Source organism: Patella vulgata, chromosome 3, assembly GCF_932274485.2.
Source record: "Patella vulgata chromosome 3, xgPatVulg1.2, whole genome shotgun sequence".
NCBI lineage: Eukaryota > Metazoa > Mollusca > Gastropoda > Patellidae > Patella > Patella vulgata.
The window spans coordinates 67,564,707-67,586,806 of NC_065881.2; the positions used below are offsets into that span (position 1 = coordinate 67,564,707).

General features: G+C 35.6%; 1 protein-coding gene across 5 annotated transcripts; it reads right to left on the bottom strand.

Annotated features, from left to right (window-relative positions):
- Positions 1-2,280: 2,280 nt before the first annotated feature.
- Positions 2,281-21,871, bottom strand: LOC126814961 (uncharacterized). 5 transcript variants are annotated; one of them, XM_050540443.2, is made up of 2 exons: positions 21,852-21,871; positions 2,281-3,939 (listed from the first exon to the last, which is right to left on the bottom strand). In XM_050540443.2, the coding sequence occupies exon 2, from the start codon at positions 3,857-3,859 to the stop codon at positions 2,879-2,881; it is 981 nt and encodes a 326-aa protein (XP_050396400.1). In that variant the 5' UTR covers positions 3,860-3,939; positions 21,852-21,871; the 3' UTR covers positions 2,281-2,878. The 5 variants fall into 5 exon arrangements, with proteins under 5 accessions (XP_050396400.1, XP_050396397.1, XP_050396396.1 ...); XM_050540440.2 differs by lacking the exon at positions 21,852-21,871 and adding an exon at positions 16,657-16,964; XM_050540439.2 differs by lacking the exon at positions 21,852-21,871 and adding an exon at positions 11,275-11,431.
- Positions 21,872-22,100: the final 229 nt, after the last annotated feature.

The following is a 22,100-nucleotide window of genomic DNA, read 5'->3' on the forward strand; positions in this document are numbered from 1 at the left end:
ACATATGAATGACTTAAAAGAAATATAAAATAAGTCTGTCATGAAAATTAAATTAAAATTATAAGTTAAAGAATAAAGGGACAACGTATAGTCGTTCGGATAGGACGAAAACCGAGATCCCGTGTACACATTGGCGTGCATGTAAGATCCCTTGACAGTTAGAATTCCGGGAAGAATTTCCCTCATAGCACAGGCACATTGTATGGCGGATGCCCATCTTTGTTAGTCAAGTCGGAGCAGAACGATTTTGATGAAACTGACAATGTATTTTTAGAACCAAAAGATGTCAGTTTCTTTCGATATTGGCGCATATAGGGAGAGAGAGAAAAATGGGGTTTAACGTCCACTTGACACAAACTAGGTCATTTAGGGACTAACATATGGTTCAATTCCATTTCAATACTTCGCTTGCGCGTAGGGGTCTTTAGCAGTGGGGGGAAACCGGAGGACCCGGAGAAAACCCACGAGGTTGAACAGGCGACCCTACTCCTTGTCACGTACAACTGAATAGCACCGAAGGAACAAATTGCTTTGTCGAAAGTTATTCTGACCCTGGGGAATCACGGTGGCTAAGTGGCTAAGACGCTCGACCGCTAGCCTGGAGGTCGGGTGTTCGATCCCTGCATTGGCCGAGAAAGTTCATTGCAGATTTTCTGGAGTGGTTCTCCCTTGTCAGTGATGCAGGACGGAGGGACTGACAAGGAAAGCTGCCTAGTCGTTCGCATGGGACGAAAAACCCAGGTCCCGTGTACATAGCACATAGCACACTGTATGGCATATGCCCGTCTTCATTAGCCCAGTTCGGAGCAAAACAGTAGGACGTTAAACCCTATTTCATTTCATTTATTCTGACCCTCGACAAGAACATTTTGAAACTTAGACATGTTTTCTGCTATTCCAGCCCATTTCCCCTTACTCAAGACTAAAAAGGACCCCCATGCTAAAGAAAAAAAGAAACCCTCATTAGAAAATTTCACATTTCTGAGCACAGGGCCATCGAGTCTTTGGGAATACAATCAAGAGTTGTTGGCCCGCGCATCACCAAACATCTGCAAAGCCCCCGCCATGCTCATCGTAGGACAGAAACCTACCGAAATTCAGAAGACTTGAAAGCAAGCAAAACAAGAGAGAGAGGGTACTTACATGCTCCTTTACCGTTCATGATCAGTAATAGAATAAAAACATAATCTGGACGTTGAGCTTAATAAAGGTTAATTAGCGCGGACGTAATTGAAAACAATTGGCTGACGTCACACTGCTGGTTTTTTTAATTTGCAAAATCATTGAATTTGTGTTTTTTGTTTTAAATATCAAATTTTAATTTTGTAGAAATTCCTATATTATCTGTATAGTCGCTTGCTAATTCTGAGTTTATATGTTTACATAACCATAAGAAAAAGAAAGGATGCCCTTTTCGATATAAATTTGGTGGGCTTTATTCCAAACTGGCAATTATTTTAACATAAACTGGATTTTTTCTCAATTTATATTGTCCAAATGAAGTGGATTTTAAATTAAATGTAAGTTCTATTTCTTTAGCAATTGAGTTCTCTGTCGTGAAGCCTGATATAAGATTTTTTTCCATTCCCCTGTTTTTGTCATATTCTTTGAATAAAAAATAAAATGCTTTATGTTTATCTATGGGAATTTTAGTGGGGTTTTTAGTGGGTGCCATGGGTGAGTCCGGTTCTCTGTACACGTTGCAGTGCTCTTTAGAATAAAACCTTTAACATTTGGAATGCACAAAGAGACAGCAGAAAAAGAAAGGATGCCCTTTTCGATATTAATTTGGTGGGCTTTATTCCAAACAGGCAATTATTTTAACAAAAACTGGATTTTTTCTCAATTTATATTGCCCAAATGAAGTGGATTTTAAATTAGATGTGGAACTAAGTTCTATTTCTTTAGCAATTGAATTCTCTGTCGTGAAGCCTGATATAAGAGTTATTTCCCTTCCCCTGTTTTTGTCATATTCTTTGAATAAAAAAAAAATGCTTTATGTTTATCTGTGGGAATTTTGGTGGGGTTTTTAGCGGGTGCCATGGGTGAGGAGGGGTATAAGCTTTAGTACCCCCGAATACAGACTATCTGTATTATAAGTATAATCATACGTCCAGGTTCTAACTTTTTTGGTCGAGGAAGTGACTCGAAAAAAATTACAGCGTGATTTCCCCTTGATGGTGGTGCCCAAGTCTTTCCAACAGCCCGGTTCTCTGTACACGTTGCGGTGCTCTTTAGAATTAAACCTTTAACATTTGGAATGCACAGAGAGACAGCAGATTCAGTAAAACCATATTTTCAATATTCTAAAACACATTTAAATAAATAAAGTCAGGGCAACATAACAAACAAAGAATAGGGCCTAACTGAAACATTTGCTTGCGTAGGTTACAACAAAAAATAATAATAATTGTTACAGTTTTAAAAAGATTCAAATCACTTATAGAGGGTGCGGTTCACATCCACATATTGATCTACGTCAACGATTGTCTCGGTGAGTTATCGTTCCTGATGAATATTTAAACACAAATTCTTCGATTCTTTAAAGCTATATATGAAACGAAAGCTAAGAATTAGTTGAATTGTGAAAGATTTCAAGTTTATGACACGCGTAGATTTTAACTGGAGTTACTAGAGGCATATTAACAAACAGAACGTTCTCCAATATGCCTATATTGGAATAAATCTAATCATTTTTCTGAGAAATTATCCAATTCCATAATAATTATATCATTAACAGACAAGCGATAAGTTATTTTCAAAAATATCCACAAAAAGTGAAAGGCCTGTGCTGTCCGTGAATAAGATTACTCATACAATGAAATCTCAATGAATAATGTTTAAATCATGCTATCTTTTAGTTTATAGCTGTAGCCTACTATAAATCTGATTGTATTAATAGTTCCACACTATTCATTAATACTGTACATTTCCCTTCTTTCGTCTGTTTATCATCCACATCTTGTAGCCATTTTAGAATGCGAATTGTCTTTTCCCTGTTACAAAAGTTCGTATGATCTGGTAGGATTGCACTGCGAGTACCACCCCATGTTCGTGGGCGACTGTTTCCGGCACCCTTGATGTTCGGTTCTCGATACAAATTCTTCTGCACATTTGTACTATTTTCATTCGCGGCTGTATTTTTTAGTGGTAAAGCTGTGTATGATCGACAAAGTCTAGGAATTCGCGAGTGAGTAGGTGTAGTAAGACTAACCGTTGGGCTTGAACTTTGAGGACCACTATTGGGAACACCGTTGACCGATGCTGGGCGAGAAGTCACGGTACTCTCGGTTAAATTCGGCAAATTAACACTTTTATTTGGAACAGAAACCGGGCTCGTAGGTGCACCGTCTGGTGTGTTTTTATGCTCTACAAGTGTTACGTCAGTCGGATTATGTGAACACTGGCTAGCAGAAATCTCCGATTTATCCACAACAATGCTCTGGGGAACTTCTTCGTGGTTTTGTCTGCCAAACTGCACTTTTTTATATGTTTGATTAGTATAAATATTTTGGGCAGTAAACGAGCTGGCTCTTCTTAATGTCTTCTTAAATTTTTTACGACTCGGGTCTGATTCTTCCGAACTTGAATCGACCAAAGCACCATACTTTAAAATCCCTTTCACTTTGTTTTCCGCGGATGAATTATTCATGAGTAAATGGGTGTCGTCATTCCATGATTTTGTCGGTGTCACTGTAGGAAATTCACGTTTTCTGGAGCCAGTTCCATATGGTGAGCGCCAGAATGTTGTAAGTCCCAATTTTAGGTCTCGTGTACTTACGTACATCGGGTAAGCAGAAGAACCATTGTCTTTAATACTTAAAGATGAAAGTTGATTGGAAACCTGACACTGCAGCATGACGTGTCGTGATGTTTTTAGGGTTCAATTTTGTCGGCTTTTTAGTGTAAATCAGCAATTACTTTCATTTCTGGTAGGATCTGAAATATACAAAAATAAAATTGATTTGATCGTGTCTTAATGTCTTACAATGTTCATGTGCTTTGTCTTGTCCGTGTGTTTGTCGTCTGTCTTACCTTTAAAAGGTAAATATATACTTTAGATATAAGTCTTATTAAAAGACATATTGGTCAAAAATATTGTTAAAATCGATGTATCCTAACGTAAGTTATGACCATCCAACGCCCCACTGAAAAAGCTCCATGGGATTTTCCAGTCTGGTTTCTTCTTATCAGTGGTGTCGTAAAAAGGGTGTGGCAAGGGAAAGGTGTCTAGTCGATGAAGAGGAAGTAAGGGAAAGTCATTGCCCGTGCAAAATGTCCCTCACTGCACATTGCATGGTGCATGCCCATTTCCATTAGCCCGATTGGTGCAGAAAGGTGGGACGCTAAACTTTTTTTCTTTTCATTTCATTTCTAAAGTTATCTGTATTTTCCGTTGGGTTTATGAAATCGTCTTTTTCTGTAGAACGTCAATTCTCTGTAGAAGAATAATTCATTTCTATCGAGATCAAGGTTTTTTTTTATAGATTGCTATATGAAGAACATCTTTGAGCCCTTATTTTTGTTAAATATATATTTACAAAAATGGCTAATGCTAGTATTTAAATGTGTGGTGCGGTTATCCTGCACTTATAACTTGAAATGTAACACGTATGACAATTCGCTTGGAATCCCCGTCATTTCTGTCACATTCGACCTTGGACTAATCGTGTCGAGCTCAGTATAAAACAACACTTGTTATTTGCCACGTGTATGTAAACACACACATATATATATATATGATTAATATACAAACTATTAGAATATCAATAAACCATGACCATAACAACTTCTAATATTTATATTCGATGGTTTCACATTATTTATCATCTCGGCATGTTTCTTTATTAACTCAACCATTATCGATCGTTAGTCAGCAGGCCATTAATTTAAGAGAAAGGTCAATTTTATAAATCCGCGTAAATAAACATTAAAGGAACCATAGCATTACCAATTTCCACACCTGTAATTACTACTAAAATTACTGACCCCCGTAATGTTTTTTTCTGTTCAGGTTTTCCGCGTAAACAGGGCATGACGTGCATAGACAGGATATGAGTTGTATTAAACATACTGACGAAAGTATAAGCCATAAAAATTATAAAATCTCTATAAATATTTTATGACATTTATTTCAAAACCAATATTTTGATTAAACCCTTGGCTACGGACGGATAGGTTATCATATATGCTTATATACATAGTGCAAGGTGCGAAACTTATAATATTATAAATCACTGTGGATATAGGCCTATGATATATAATAACTTATTATAGTTCACCATGATATATTAAATAAAGATAAAAACTACTCTTCTACTATACTTGGTAACCATATATTTTATAATTAATCATACTAATCATGTCATATATCAATTATTTGTCATTGTACACCGATCTACTTGCTAGTTGGCCTGCAGTATCATATTTATGAACAAGATAAGATTTCTGACAGCAAAACGCCCGGTCAGGACAGTCGACAACATACCAACAAAAGAAATTTTACATAAAGTACTTAATTACCATACGCAAACTTTCAACATTATGGTACAATACATGTATGACAGAATGGAGAAGAAGAACGTTGAGTCACCACACTTGACGAATTGGTGAATAAAGAAAACTAACATCACAAGGAAGTTGTGTTAAAACAGAATTGATTACACGCATAGCAAGTCAATGAAAAACTATTACGAAATCTGGTTAATCATCAAAAAAACGGTCATTAGTCAATCTTATTTCAAATCGTGTGGACATCAGAGATTTTCCAATATTGTCATTAATGTATTTCATCTTCCACACTGTGAATTTCCGTATACATAAAAAAAGATCAGATAGTGACGACTGTTTAGTAATTATTGACAACCAATAGGATTCTTCCTCTAAATTTTAGAAAGAATTTTGTAGTTTCAAGAGTGTTAACAGGGTCGTGTATAAGAAATGGGCATATAGAGGTTATCACCAAAGATTTATATTGAACAAATCCATAGTATTCGAATGGCCACGATACTATGCGGCTATATTTGTATAGTCAGTCCTGTTAAAAATTATAAAGTTAAATGGTTGTGTGATATGTCTACGTATTACAACGTATATAATATAATACAGTTTGATGAAATTCAGTCTGAAGAAAACTGGTTAACTGTTGAATATTGTCGAGTTGTATAAAATGTCCTAGTAATGTGTTTTTACAGTGTCTACTTACGTTCTAACCGACTCTTCTCTACTGAAGGTCTTCAATCAAATATGGTTGAGAAAATGTGTCTCGTCAGAAGCTTTATAAGAATAATGTGGCAAATAGACGGTAACTAACTGACTTGTTGAACTGGTCTGTGTAAGATAAACGAAAAAATAAAAGAAACTTGTATTAAAGATAACCTGCTTGTCTTTTCAGCAATTCGTTTCATTGTAAATACACCAAATAAAAAAAAATAACAAAAATAACAGTAGTCAAAGCTATGCCTCCATCAGGGCCAGAGTGTTAATATTGACTTTTACATTAATACGATAATAGTCTACCGTGTCCTATCTTATTTCTAATCAGTCAAATATTTGATATTTTTATTCTTGATGTATAAACCAAATACAAGTAACTGGCATATGATAAGACAATTGATCTCCAACTTTACACGAAATACGGTGACAAAACAGTTTAAATCCTTTGTAATTTAAAAAATAAATAGTTTCGTTTGTCTTAATGTAGCATAGTGGTGTCGACTTTATGTCTTGATCAATAAACCTATAAATTTATAATGGGTGTGTGGTTGTTGTGTGGTTAGGACAGAATGTCCCGGGTGATGTTGACATTTCAAGCAAAATTCTATTGCTCACGTATGTTAGTTTCAAATTCATTCCCTGATAGGAGTGTGCACTAAAGGGGTAGGGTTATTTATACTTTTTTTTTTGTTATCTACGCATGTTTAATTTACAAAGCATACTATTTGTATCTGTATATATATTTTGGCTACAGCCAACTTTTTGCCTCGCCTGTAATAAAGTTCAAGTAATGTGTCGACAAGACGTAGCACCTCATTCCACCCCATTCCACAAATAGTAAATACAGGAGGACAGCACCAAACACAATATCATAACAAGAAATATACCAGAAACACACGCACACGGGCCGACATCAAGTTTTCTATAAAAACACCCATAAATTGTATCAAATATATTATAAAAAGGTATCAAATTGTAGTAATAATAGGTTCATTCTTATTCACCCATTCTACTTCATTACACAAAAACGGTGATTTTTCATGGTGTAGAGGGGGTGGGAGTGATTGACAGATCGCTTTAAATGCTATATCCACGTCTAAAAGATCAGTATAAAAAACATATTTGTGCTGGTCATTTTGTAACCTGGTCTTTGGTCAACAATCATTATCTTAATGTCAACAGATCTTATTGTACTATTTATTATTTGTATATGTCTGTTTTATGTTCATACAATACCCACATAACGTATAGTATATTGACCTCTCTTTGTTAAACATTGGTGTGAAAGCCGTTTGGTCAATTTCCATTCTATTACGACCGAATAATCACACGACTAACCACATTCTTTATATCCAATTTATATTCTTCGGCTGACACTACTGTAACATGATCCAATACAAACGTATATATAATGTCAATTGCTAGCTGTGTATGAACTTCATAAACATATAAATAAGAAGTGGTATCAGATGTTCTTTAACATGAAATCATATACTGTCTCGTGCATGACAGATGTAATTATTTATAGTGATTCATATTTATCGCACGCCCTTATTTCTGTTCGTAAAACGTCGCTGCCCTGGCAAAATTATGTCGCCACGGGTTGATTCCGAAAAAGTATACGATTAACAATGATAAACGCTGCTGTTTAATATGTTAAATGAACTGAATTAGTGAATCTAGCGTCTAACCTACACATCCACGAGTTTCTTCTATTTTCAAAAAATATATTTTTTTGTAATTTTTCTTGAATAACTGATCGTTACAGTATAAAGTAGGTTAGTATAAGTAGAGTAAGACATGGTGAATGGTTTTAATATTTAATATTGTCTTTATCCCTAGAGATAGACACTAACATAATAATATGAATCAGACATGTTTAATCCTTCTTGCTAACAACATTATCTCAACCATACATCATCAGGTTATTCTATTTAGAACGCTTGGATTCCTTGAGGGTGAAATCATTTACAGAATCGTCGTCTCTCGTCATGCCAACATAGAACCATTTAACAGTCTTAAAGAGTGGGCTTATTCAAAAAGCACGTACACTTAACATTGTTAACTGTGGATTTATACTGATACCGTTAGTAGTATAACAGTATGGGGGGGGGGGGGGGGTACTGCAGTGAAATTCCAATTTAATTACGCGTGATTTAGAAAATGTATACACGGCAGCTGCACATAGGCGCTGTCACACCTTAAAAAAACAAATATGCCGAAACATTTGGAATGTACAGCCAGAAATAGCAACGTTTCTAACCACGAACTATGAATGTATATCCTTGAATGAATTGGAATTTTAGTCTAGTAAATACTACAGCAGTCGTGGAGATATGTAGGTAATACACCGCTGTAACAACAGGTTGTCTTTCTCTTTCAGTTTGTACCTTAAGACTATGTAAAGAATTCCAAAGGCAGACGTCAGCTTTACGATAAACATCAACATTTGTATAAATGTTTTGATCTATATCTGATAAACAATATACACAAAAAGATGAAGATTAATCACAAATACAAATAAAAAATAAATCAGATAATCATACTGTACCGTTATTTGGCCAACTCAGAGGTCAACACCAAAACAAAACAGGCGATACGTTTCAAGTCAGTAGCTTGAAGCGTATATATGGTATTAGTGTCAGTGGCCTGTGGCACGAAGTAACAGTATATTGTCGCATACATAATATATTATGTCAACGCTTGGGCGATATAATATATTATGTCAACGCTTGGAACTAGGATGGAGGTGACTAGGCATGAACTTGCAACGATAGATTTAATTGGCGCTTTGATAACCAATGAATGCTTGTTTTTTTCTTTTCTGTTTTTTCTCTCTTTTCTGTGTCCTAACCCTAACCCTAACCCTAATCCGAAAGAAAAGTGCCCTTTTTTGAAATTCTGACATCACAGGTGCCCTTTTTCTGATAAGGATGCCCTCTTTTATTTACAGGGACACTTTCTATGGCTCTGATGACGCGTACATTCCACTGAGTCTACAGGTCTAATATGCTAACACGCTTGGAGCGTCAACACAATATATTATGTCGCCCAAGCGTTGACATAATATATTATGTATGCGACAATATACTGTTACTTCGTGCCACAAGCCACTGACACTAATACCATATATACGCTTCAAGCTACTGACTTGAAACGTGCAGGGTGAACAAAAACTAGACCTCGAAATAATTAACGTTGATGGACAACTTTTTGCCAAATTTTGAACTTGCCCAGTGGGATCATTTGAAATTAATAATGCAGTGTAGCCTAAGTTATTGTCGAACATTTTAATATTTAACAGTATAATGTATTTTTAAGAGAGAGAGAGAGAGAGAGAGAGTAATTTCGGGACCAACATTAGCAGTGGGAGTAAACCGGGGCACCCGGATAAAACCGACACGGTTGGGCAGTTGTAAGAAACAGGATATGTCATTTCAATACTGAAATCAATACTATGTTCAACTGAATATGATATACCTCTCCGACTTTAATTCAACACTAATCTAAACTTACCTTATAAAATAAGACATATCCTTTTCCGTTTCGGATCTACTGGGTGTGTTACATTTTCCGAATTCTTCTAATGCCAATGTAAAATGCTACTCATATTTCATTACTGGCCTATATATCGGACAATCTGCCATTTAATTTTTTTAAGCGTTAATATATCGTACTGTTGAAATTTATTAGTTTATTGATCAGGGAGAAATTGATCGCATTAGGTTACGTATTGTATTCTCACCTGACAACAGTATGTTGTGTGTTTACATCATAGAACAAGTGATTAACAAACGTAACAATACGATGACTAGACAATGATGTTGTGAAATACAATAGGATGTATTATAATTATATATACCTATATATCTCACATTTCAGCCATGGTATGTTAATATTTCACGTATATTATATTTCACCTCCTACATCTATACTGAAGTTACAGTCAACTGAGATGGTAATAGTCCATATAAAGGTGTGTTACTATGAACTGAGATCGTGTTCATCTTTATAAAATATAAATAAACACGTTTCTGTATATATCATATATATACTATGTACGTCTACTTACGACTGCTGTTTTATGATCACATCAGTTCAAATATGCCCATGGCATATTATGTCAATGACAATGTAGGTCGTTTGGACCACGGATGTTTAGTCCATAAGGGTGTTTAACCCTAACCCCAGCCCTGACCCTAATCGCCCAATAATAATGATGTTATAAATTTATAAGATTTTTTTGTCATTTAAACGCTTTATAGGCTGTTTGTCTCTCCAAGGCCTGAGGGTAGAACCCACAGTAGCAATTTTCATTTGAGGAGTCGGTAACAGATTCTTGGCTATAATCATTTAAGGTAGTTTGACCGATCATATTGATATTTTCTATAGTGCGAGTCCCATAATCCCCCTGGTTAAAATAAAATACTAAAAAAAAAACCTGACCCTTGACTCACGATCAGATTATCGAGTCCTTATTGGTCCAGATGGGACTGAGAGACAGGATTAGGGGACCCCCTTTCATCAAATCATCACCAGTATTACTGATATACCTAAACTCAAGATATCGAGTTGACAACCATGTATCAAAGAACATAAGAATCTATTCAACATTATCATGTATTCAATATATTACATTCAGTGTAATTTTACAATCGATACTTAATGTAATAGCCGGAATATGTCTAAAGCTCGTATTATCAATAATATACATCTCCCGTTTTATCTGGATAGGAACCTAATACTATATCACAATCATGCTTGTTTAAATGTGACTTTATGTAATAAGTTCTAGTATTGATCTTGATCTGAATCGACATCGACGTAATAAAAACTGGTATTAACAAGTCTAATTCAAACTTAAATACTTTCACCGCTGTCTGATAAATCACAATTTAATGAAATTTTGTAAGCGACACATCAATTTGTTTTGATAAAGGACCTGTACGTATTAACAATTTATTAATATTAATTTGATACTTTAGAAATTAAAAGGTCAATACTTTATATACAATATCTATTGATATTTTAATAGTTTTACAATAAACATACACTTACCTTTAAAGTTTTTCACTAGTATATAACAGTCATATAAACCTACGTCACAGACACATTGTAATGTACGTTACAAAGCTGTACATATATTGCACCTAACAACTTGTTTGGTGAATATATATAATATATATTTGATAAACTGAACGTGTCAGTCTTTCTACTGTCATGCAGCTAACAACACAATCCTATAAACTATATGTTATATGACGAAAACGAGGCTACTGTGGTATATATTGATATAAGTAAATAGTAGAGTCTATTATCAGACACCACCATACATCAAATTAATTACACGTACCGCTTTAACTTCTATACGGATGTGTAGCAGGTCTAGAGGGAAAAAAATAAACAATGGGACAAACCATAGTCATGTTTCTGTCATGAATTATATGTTTACTCACTAATCATAAACAGATTATAAAAATATTTCAAGTATATAATTAGGTTAAGAGAGAGAGAGAAATTGGGTTTAACGTCCACTCGACACAAACTAGGTCATTTCGGGACTAACATATGGTTTAATTTTATTTCAATAATTCGCTTGCGCGTAGGGGTCTTTAGCAGTGGGAGGAAACCGGAGGACCCGGAGAAAACCCACAAGGTTGGACAGGCGACCCTACTCCTTGTCACGTACAACCGGGGAATCGAAACCACAGTTGACTCAATGACAGGCTTTATGATACAGCGCACACGTGCTAACCATTCAGCCATCCAACCCCCCAATTAGGTTAAGAGTAGATCAGTGTTAAAAAAGTGTCAGTCATAACCACTAACCAAACGTAACCAAAGGGGGTGGGGGGATAAGTAAGATATAGGAATGGGAATTAACGCCTCGTCAACACAGTATTTGGCCAATTTGAGATTATCGTGCAGTTATTTTTTTCTCTGAGAAGAATTTTTCCCGAGCTGTGGTGACCTCGATTCTTTGTTCCCAGAAATCCTTTGAAAGATCGGAAATCCCACAACAGTGCTTAATTTTTTTGACATACAGCTTTCGTCGTCCAGGAAATAAGTCTGAAGATTCGGACTTTATAGGTTTTATAACAGTGTATGAAACCATGCATTTCAATCGATATTAAATAATAAAACAGCATTTCATAAATAAGAAAACAAAAAATATACGCATCTAGGCAATTATTCAAGGGCGTAAAAGTTGCATTCGAGGAGCATTGGTGAATTGATGTGTAAAATACGCTTTTGTCAATACGTATAATTTATTTTCATAGCTGTTTCTAAACACAGGCTTCGCGGATTACAAATACTGTGTTAGGTCTTATTTCTCATTGACCTGTAGTAATTATATATAATATATATTTATTAATATATCATATCTTTATCTAATTGTCTAAGTTATTAACTTTATTTATATTATCAAACATCAAATACTAGTATTATATTTTAATAGTATCCTACATTATGCTTAAAGTCAGGGAATAAATAAGTGACAAGTAGATTATAGCCAAATGGATAATGGAAACAAAGTCTAAGTATTGTATGTAAGATGCAATCTGATTTAGCTTGGAAAGATATAAAGCCGTTGTAGAGGTAATAATTTCCATCAGAGGAATTATCACCGCTCAGTTGAAGACTAGTAGGTTGTGCTGGAGGTTAGTCCAGTCTACATCGGAAGCACGGCTTAACCCTTCACTTTCGCACTCATGTTTAGCCTCATTCACCAAGACGTCGCATTACAAATTGTGCTCCAGAGCAAGGAGTAGCCTATACGTTGGCGCGTACCAGTTTTAAGGTTGTTCACTGTATCTTAAATATTGAATATCAGGAGCCCATATGTCAGATAACAATATCAATATTGATTGTAAAGGACTATAATTCGTATTTGTAATGTAGAAAATTCTGAATAATATTGAGTTAGAGTTTTACGCCCTTTAAATATACGCCTGACACCTTCGCTGTGTTAGCCGACTACAGAAGTTTATAGTAAATGCAAGTTGTTACCGACATACAAAACAATCTCATCGGACCAATCACAGCCATACTTGGAAATGGACAACTATTTCTATTTAGATATTTTAAACGTAATTTGTTACGGGCTAAAACAGTCAATGGTACCAGACGAGTGTCTCAGGGCGGATGAACGGGAATTCTCTCGAATGCCGACAATTTCATTTTTTGAAAGGTATGACTTACGTCATACTGCCTATTCTGTCAACCAACCAAACTAATCTAAAAGGCACAGGAATCTACTGGTTGCATAACGACCCGTGTCGAACCCAAGGTAAGTGACATGATAGCTACAGGGCGATGGATTGCTTGACCGATTTTTAAAATGATAAATAATCGGTAGGGATTACATGAATCTGAGAATGGTATATAAAATTATGAAGACATTGACATAAACGTCAACATATTTACTACATTATTAATTACAGTATAATACTAATATAACTATAAGTTATTACAGTACCAGATCTAGGGGGGAGGGGAGTGGGACAAATGTCCCGCCCCCCCCCCCCACATTTAGGGCCCCCCCCCCACAATAAATTATTCTGGGTCATACTAATATATTATCCCGGACGGAGCCAACCAGTACCTGGGCTAAGGGGCGAGGATTGGGCCCTAATCAGTAAGGGATATTGGGGGCCCCGGAACTGGTAGGTACCAACAGATTTTCGGGGGCCCGGAGATCGGTTAGGCCCTAAAATTAACTAAATTACATAACTTAGAGGTTCTACTAATCAATAGGTCCTAACTAGTTCCGGGGACCCCATCCCGCGATGTGATTGCTGGGGCCCAACCAGCCCCGCGAAATCATAGTATAGTAGTTCAGACAAATGTATAATCTGAACATGTTTCCTGCCTAAATTTTACGTCTTTTTTCTCCTTGTCTTTTGTTTGGGATTTTATGTCTTGATTTGACCTATGATTAGTCAGAAAATTGTTTGAATTCTCTTAACTGTTAATAGTTTCGCGCGTATCGTCAAAAAATACATGGAAATGGCCAAAATATCCTTCACATTGCCTTGGTATTATGGAAATCACATTTTCTGCTCATTGTCTGTCCCCCTTATGGACCGAAGGTGTAAGTAGAGTGAATAAACGTCAATGAAATCGCTGCCTAAATTGACTCAGATGCACTGAAATTAATCCTAATTTTTAAAAAAAATCCTGCAAGGAAGAAAACACCCCAGGCACTCAAGGGGGCGGAGTACATACTAGTACGATCCGCGGTGAGTATGAACAATTTGAACAAACAACAATGGGGCCCCCGCACAGTTGGTATGTCCCGGGCCCCCCACAAGGTTAATCCGGCACTGAGTTATTATATAAATCGATAGATAAAGTCATTAAAATTTAATAAGGGTGTGATAAAATGACATATGTACATAATATCAATCACTCTTTGTTACCTTCCTTATCTTACATTCAATCCGTCTTCTTTTATTAAATGATTAAAATATATTAAAAATAAGTCAGTGGATCACTTTTCTAGTTCCTATTTATAAATCTGGTCCGGTCACGCGAACCCGGCCATTCTAGTCTAAACACGAACACGGCCATTCTAGTCTGATAAGCCTGATTTATACTAAGAATTGTCAGTTTGGTTTTTGAAAAAGTCTCAGCAGAGTGCTTCGTAAAGACAATAAGGAGCAAAAATTAAACAAAATTAAATCAAATCCGAGCTGTGATAAAATAGTTACCTTATCAAATCAGGAACAACCAAACAGATAAATTTAATACATAAATTCGAGATTCAGAAGGATCTCTACTGCTGTCAAGTTAATGAGATTGCTGTCAACACACCTTAGCCACTGGAGCCATTAGGGTCCATTATTAAATACAACCTATTATAGTCATATACCATAATCAAAACCAGACTTCCTTTAATAAATGGAAATTCTTGTAGTTAAAATCTGGGAAATGGTATCAAATATCGTAGTTAAATGGTTGCTTTCATTTATTAATGAATGTTGATGACAGATTAATACTAGTATAGTACTGATCAGACTGGATTATGTCAAAACCTGGTTTGTGCGTAAGACTTGATTATATCAAGTCACATATCCAAAGAACCAACCACGGCACCGGAAACACAGGCCCGGTGTACTGATATAACCCGGTGATTAGATTACCCGCTCAATAACACTCATGTTTACACTTTACATCAATATATCGATTATCGAAACTAAATGAATTGAATACGTCTGGACGATATTCTGTTTATATTAAGTTATTGTCATCTTTACAGCATGTAACAGTACACCACGTAACTCCCTAGAGGAACCCATTAATTGCTATATCCTGTTTATATAGTAAAGTTACAACCATTGATCGTTCAGTGAAGGCCATGTAAAATTATGAAATGAACTGAAATGGTGTTTAACGTCCTACTTTTCTGCACTGACTTGGCTAATGAAGACGGGCATACATGCAGTGCGCTATGGGGGAAATTTTGTCCGGATATACGCCATGCAGTGTGCTATGAGGGACATTTTCTCCGGACAACGGCGCTACTGCCTACCCTTATGTGCACGCCAACGTGTACAAGGGACCTCGGTTTTTCGTCCTATCTAAACGACTATACAATGTCCCTTGCCAGGCCCTCCGTCCAGCTCCACTGACAAGGGGGAACCACGCCGGAAAATAGAGATGGACTTTTTTGGCAAATGCAGGCACCCTCAGGTTAGTGAGCCAACTTTCCTGGCCGTGTAAAAGCTCTTGCTTCATCGTTTTTGTTACCTGACTCTTTGTATGCATTGTTTGTCTCAAAATTGTAAGTTATAATATATTGGTATAAATAAAACCTAATACTGACTGGTATAAACATTAAGTGTGCAACTGGCTTTATATCATGTTAGGTTTAATTGCCATGCTAAGTCAGTTTCCCCCTCTTTCACATCCAACATTTCTTTCAAACTAACATTCGTGGTGATAAATATTTTATTTGTGTGGTTTTAAAGATCTACTGTTTAAGAGAAATGGTGTGGCATACAGACAATTCAGTGTTAACTGCTCAGTAAAACATGGAACAAACAAAACCTGAATTCCGACCAACCGGCCCACGTGACTCAACAGCAGGACATAATGCCCCTTACGGAGTACAAGATACTATATACATTTAAAATATTTAAAAGGACACGGCCTCTTCCAATTGTGACAACAATGAAACTGTCAGTTTAATTAGATTTGACGAGTTGGATTATTTACATTTAATATTATTAGGACCGCAGATTGAGACATTATTGAGATGTAACAGATTTTCTGTTCGACAGTTTAAGACAAAAATGAAGCCAAGATCAGCTGTTTTAAAGAGAAACCACAAGAAGAATAGGAAATACAAATATAACCACCGCTTCTATTCCCGTTACTTATCCACTAATGAACTCAGTATAATACTCATATAAATAAACTATAACATACACTTACCTGTTATATATGTATTACAAAAACTGATGTTCAAACTTCAAACTGTGCTTATTAAAATCAGCAAATTCAATCCGCCGGCAAATTTACTTCACCAGAATTGTAATATTTTGTATGTTGAGATTGACTCACATACTTGAGAAAATCGATGAATCACCGGATCGAATAGCGAGTCGACGCTGCTTCCGATGGCAGTGTAAAGACTCACACACTGTAAACAAGATTGTTGTAGCTAACACTGATTAAACCTTCGAATGAAACGCGCTATGGTAATTATTTTCATTTTGTATAATATCTACGTTTAGAATAAACGTAGTATAATGATCATCCGTTTGGATTATAAAATGCGCCACGTGATTTTGTGTCGCGATGAAGACTCTATTCTTTTCTTCAGCCTGGCTTAAGCAGAATGAATTTTCAACCCGGTACCCGGTTTGACACGATAACATATTTCTTTTGTGCTGCTTTCGATTCATGTCGTGTTTACCGTAATTACGAGTTTTAGACTTGAAAATTGTCGTTTAATAATGTTACAAGTCATAGTACATATCTTCGTACAAAGAAAGTAGATAATATAAATATTAACGCAGTATTACATATGTTACAAAATAAGCCATATAAACCTTGGTAATTAAGCAAGTAAACTACTATACAATGCAATACTGATAATTAAACAAGATAAATTCTCGACTGTCATCTCGGCAGGTTCTGTACAAATAGGGGTAACCAAATAGGCAAACAACGAGGTTTCATTAGAGTCTTGCAGTGTTGGCGACTTAAGAGTTTGATATAAGAAAAAAAAAGTGTATTTAGTTTTTCGGGTTCGTTACAAACTGCCCCCCCACCCCCACCACCCCCACCCCCAACCCCCATCCCTGTGATAAACGTCTGGCAGAATTTTTTTTTTTTTTTTTAATATTTAAAGTGCACATACCATCTATGGTATTCCTGAAGCAATTAATGGCCCGAGAAACGAAACATTGTGGGGAGTATGACCATCTATATGGTGTAAATGAATAGACATATAATTATAGACTAACTCTGTTCAGTAAAATACTGACATTAAGTTGTTTTTATTTTATAAGATTTTCTTGGAAGCTAAAAACAACATACATGAGCGTTTTCTGTTCAATATATCACCATAATTATAGGCTATTAGGTAACAGTATGGCATAATTATCCAGAACTTCCGAAAAGGTGGAGTGGGTCACACAATTCTTTAATTTCTTATAATTTAAATCGGTCTTAGAGGGGTTGCAGGTAATATTTTGATTGATTAAGTCAATACGGACAACCTGGCTTACAGAGCGATTAAAAGAAATTGAAAGCCGACAGATGGGCGAACTGGCGAGAGTAACGAAGATGATAGTATGTGGGACAATATCACTGGCTACTATGACCTTCCTTGACTTGTGCTTCAAATTTTAATTGTGTAGTTGTGTCCTCTGAGTAACTTTTTACACTTTAATAGGAAGATGATTTTGTGATACCCTTGTTTTTTTTTAAGAAAAAATATCTATATGTGGTCATAATAAAACGCACTAAAAGTAGTAATAGGCCCACGGTGGCTCAGTGAGTTTGCCGCCAACTTTCTTCTAAGCCGGTTCGATCCCGGTGTTGGCCGAGAAAATTACTCGGGATTTTCCATCCAGGTTTTATCTCGTCTATGCTTTTTGTCGAGCTCGCAAAACAACCCATGAATTCAATAAAGAGTAGTTGAAAACGTCATTGTCTCATAGCACACTTGGCGTATATCCATTTTCATTAGTCGAGTTCATTAAAAAAATATCACTGGGTTTCTGTATAAGATTTTTCTTCGTGAACCAACTGCATCCTAACGATCTTCTGACGACTGTGCTTCCGTAGTAAATATATAGAGTAAAGGGATGATGAAAATAGAATGTCGGTAATAAAGCAATCACTATAATAAACAAATTATCTATTAATAACCATATATTATCAATCATTATATGTATACAGAAATAAGCCTATAACTACTCAGATAATTAAAGTCTTGTTTTCTTTTTTTTCTGCATGGACAGGGACATTTGCACTCCAGAATGACTAACGGGCGAAGTTTTGGAACCAGTTAGAAATATATTATACACTTTTATTTGAATTGATCATTTTAAAACTGGAAGTGGTACTGCATTTCACATCTTCTAAAAACACTTTCTTGTGTGGTTACGAGACGAGGCACACTCCAATTCCTACCCACATGTCGTGCGAGGCTAGATAGTGGAAGTATGCATAGTCATTCGGGTGATATGAAAACAAGACGTTCAACCGTGTAGGCCTACTTGATGTGTACTAAATAATCCAGGACAGATGGATTTCTAAAAGAGTACATGGGGACGTCCCTTTCAGGTTAACCACAATAAATAAATATAAACGTGTGTTAGTCTCGAGATTTCAAGGTAAAGTGTTGAACAGACGTTAAACCCCATTTCTCTGCATATAACACGAGAACTCGATTTGGCGTCTGTTCTAGTGTCTAGTCGACTGGGGTACTTGTAGTGTTCAAGACTACCTGGCAGGGAATAGCAAGAGTTAATGCATTTCGTATCGATCAGTCTTCAAAAAAATATTAATTCCGATTCTTTCCGTTGAATATATCCACAGAGCTAACCTGATCTTATTTTCTTTTGGCCATAACATATTATTATTGTGCGTGACATGAACTAAAAACCAGTGTAAGTCTGTCTACTCAGACAACTTCATTCATTATGTTCAACATGTGAAGTAGGGAGATTATTTGTAGATACATGTTTAAGTCATTATTTGTGACATTTATTTTATACGTAAACTAAATAAAAGTTTGGCGTCTCATCCTCACGATACGTCGATTTTTTTTTTTTAATCCCCAGTCTTACATAATAACTCTCTTTCCAATTGTGCTACAATATTTAAACTTAGTGTTGTTGTATTATCCTTGACTGAGTTCGATGATGGGCATTTTCGGCTTAGGCTAAGCAGAGTGATAAGCAATTTGATTTGTCGAGACTTTGGGGCTCGATAACTTTGAGCTAATTGGGTGAGAGTGGAGAAACTTGGTATAGTTCAATGCTTTAAAAAAGTGCAATTAATTAATGTATCATTGTTGGCGTGTTTTCCTTTCCTTTATTTAAAGAAACGCGCTGAATTTTTATCCAAATATGCGTTGACAAAATTCAAACCTGTTGCTTATCTCCGCCTTGCCTTAACATCTCCACCAACTTAGAACGTTTCACCTCAATTATTAGCATATAGTTATTGTGCTTCTAAAGTGTGATGAACGGACAGACATGCAGCTGGTTAGCCTGTGCAGAAAATGTTCATCATCGAACTCAGTCAAGACATTTGCCTAACGAACATCAACATCTACACCATCTGAACATTCTCCCCCAATGTGTCTCAAAAGGTGTGACGGATAGACAGACAGGCAAATGGACGCATGTCACCAGACGTGCCCATTTTAACAATCCCCTGTTTTCTTCGAAAGGAGGCGGACAAACAAATATTTCAATTTTCAAAGTAGTGTGTACGTAAAATCTTAGACAACTCTGCTCAACCATCGTCGCGATACATATGTGTTTTCTTTTTTTTCGGTTTTTAAGTAGTTTTACACACGCAAATGAAAAATATGTTACCGCATAGAAGATTATTGCTTGGTAAAATGGTTGTCGAAATGTTATTACATCTAGTTTCTTGATGAAAGAAACGATGCCTCTTTGAACACCATTGTATTCCATTTTTATCTACCGGGTTGATTTGAGTCTTATAACTGGATTAGCGATCAGTGGCCGAGTGGTCTTACGCATGCTCCTTAGATAATATCATTGAGCCAGGTGGGGTTGTTTCGTAATAAAGAGTATGATCTACCGGTTTCTTCACACTGCGAAAGCGAATTATTCAAATACAAATATATCATATCTCTCATTTTCCTTTTTCTCAGTGCCTGTGTTCTGATAATCACCGAATAAGCTGTACTATTATTTATTACAGACTTGGCAATGGGATCCATAGATGATAATAAAGGTCAACCAGAAACTGTATACTTTACAAACATATCATGGTTCATGTATTATGTAGATTGTCTATACCAGTATATTGTTTGGATGTATAAAGGTCAAATCATATAATAAATAATAGTGGAAGATGGGTTTCAGCTTTTCAACTAAAACCTTGAGCCCCGTTCTCAATCTGTTTCACAGAGGATTACGAAAGTCCTCTAATATCTCTGTAAAAGATGACTGGCTTCAACACGTGACGTTTCACGTCAGTCAATCATTGACCCAATGAAGCGTGCATTGTTTACATAAGCCCTCACTGATTCGGGCAGAATGGAGTCTTTTACTCATTTTAATACCCATTTACACTAAATAGGAAATAATTTTTACCTACAAATAGGTCTAACGTCTGTATCTATTTTTCTAATACATAAAAAAAAAATGTTTTAGAATTTAATTTGTCGGAGGAAAAAAGTTAATATTTGTGGCTCATTAAGTCGTATCGATGTCGTGGCCTAGCAAATATTCACTGCTGATCAGTATGCCCCGTTCTATCAGCAATATTAGAATTCGACTCGTGTCTCCCCGACAATTGGTACATTCGTTGACGCTTTCCGCAATAAAAATAGACTCAATCGAATAATTTTCATCACAAATCATTATAATTTGTATTGAAATAAATGCTTTTATGAAAAACAATGAAGTATACATGTATGAATCATTAAAATAGTCACCTGTTTGTGGTAATGCGTTTTATATTTTTGAAGCGACATTTTTATGTACACAAGTGGCCATGATGACATTTTAATCAATTGCGATGATTTCAATCAGATTTAAAACGGAACAAGTGACTGATAAAACGGTAGCTAGATCAACAAAATGTTTGGATGAAATTTTAATTATTTGTAGACTTAGTTTCAGAAAAACACCATTTTAATTGCATTTGCAGTCATTAAAGATCGTGTTTCTTGTTTGTTATCTTGTTTTAGGAAATGTAATGAAAATACAAGCAATAAAAGTAACATTTTTTTACTTGCATTTTCATGTGAAAGTTTTTTTAGGTTGTGTATATTATTATTTTAAGTCCAATAATGTAAGAAGGGTAAATATAATATTTAGATATATAAGATTTATTATCTTCAAAGTAAAGTAATTTAAATACTGATAAATGATAAGCTAATCTATAAATGAAAAGTAATTATAACAAACCTGTATTAAATCGTTGTTATCCTCACATGTACATCCCGGCGTTCAGTTCTATTTAAAATTACAATATGTGAACAAAAAGGCGATGAACTATCTGGGTGTAGTATACGCTATTGTGTAATTGTTGCGACTCCCTATGTTAAAGTGAGGCCATGGGATTTAGTATATATAGTTTATATTTCTTGACTAGCTTATTTGATTTTATAAATGTTGTAAATGTGTCTGTTGTAAATGTGTCGGTCAGAAATATTA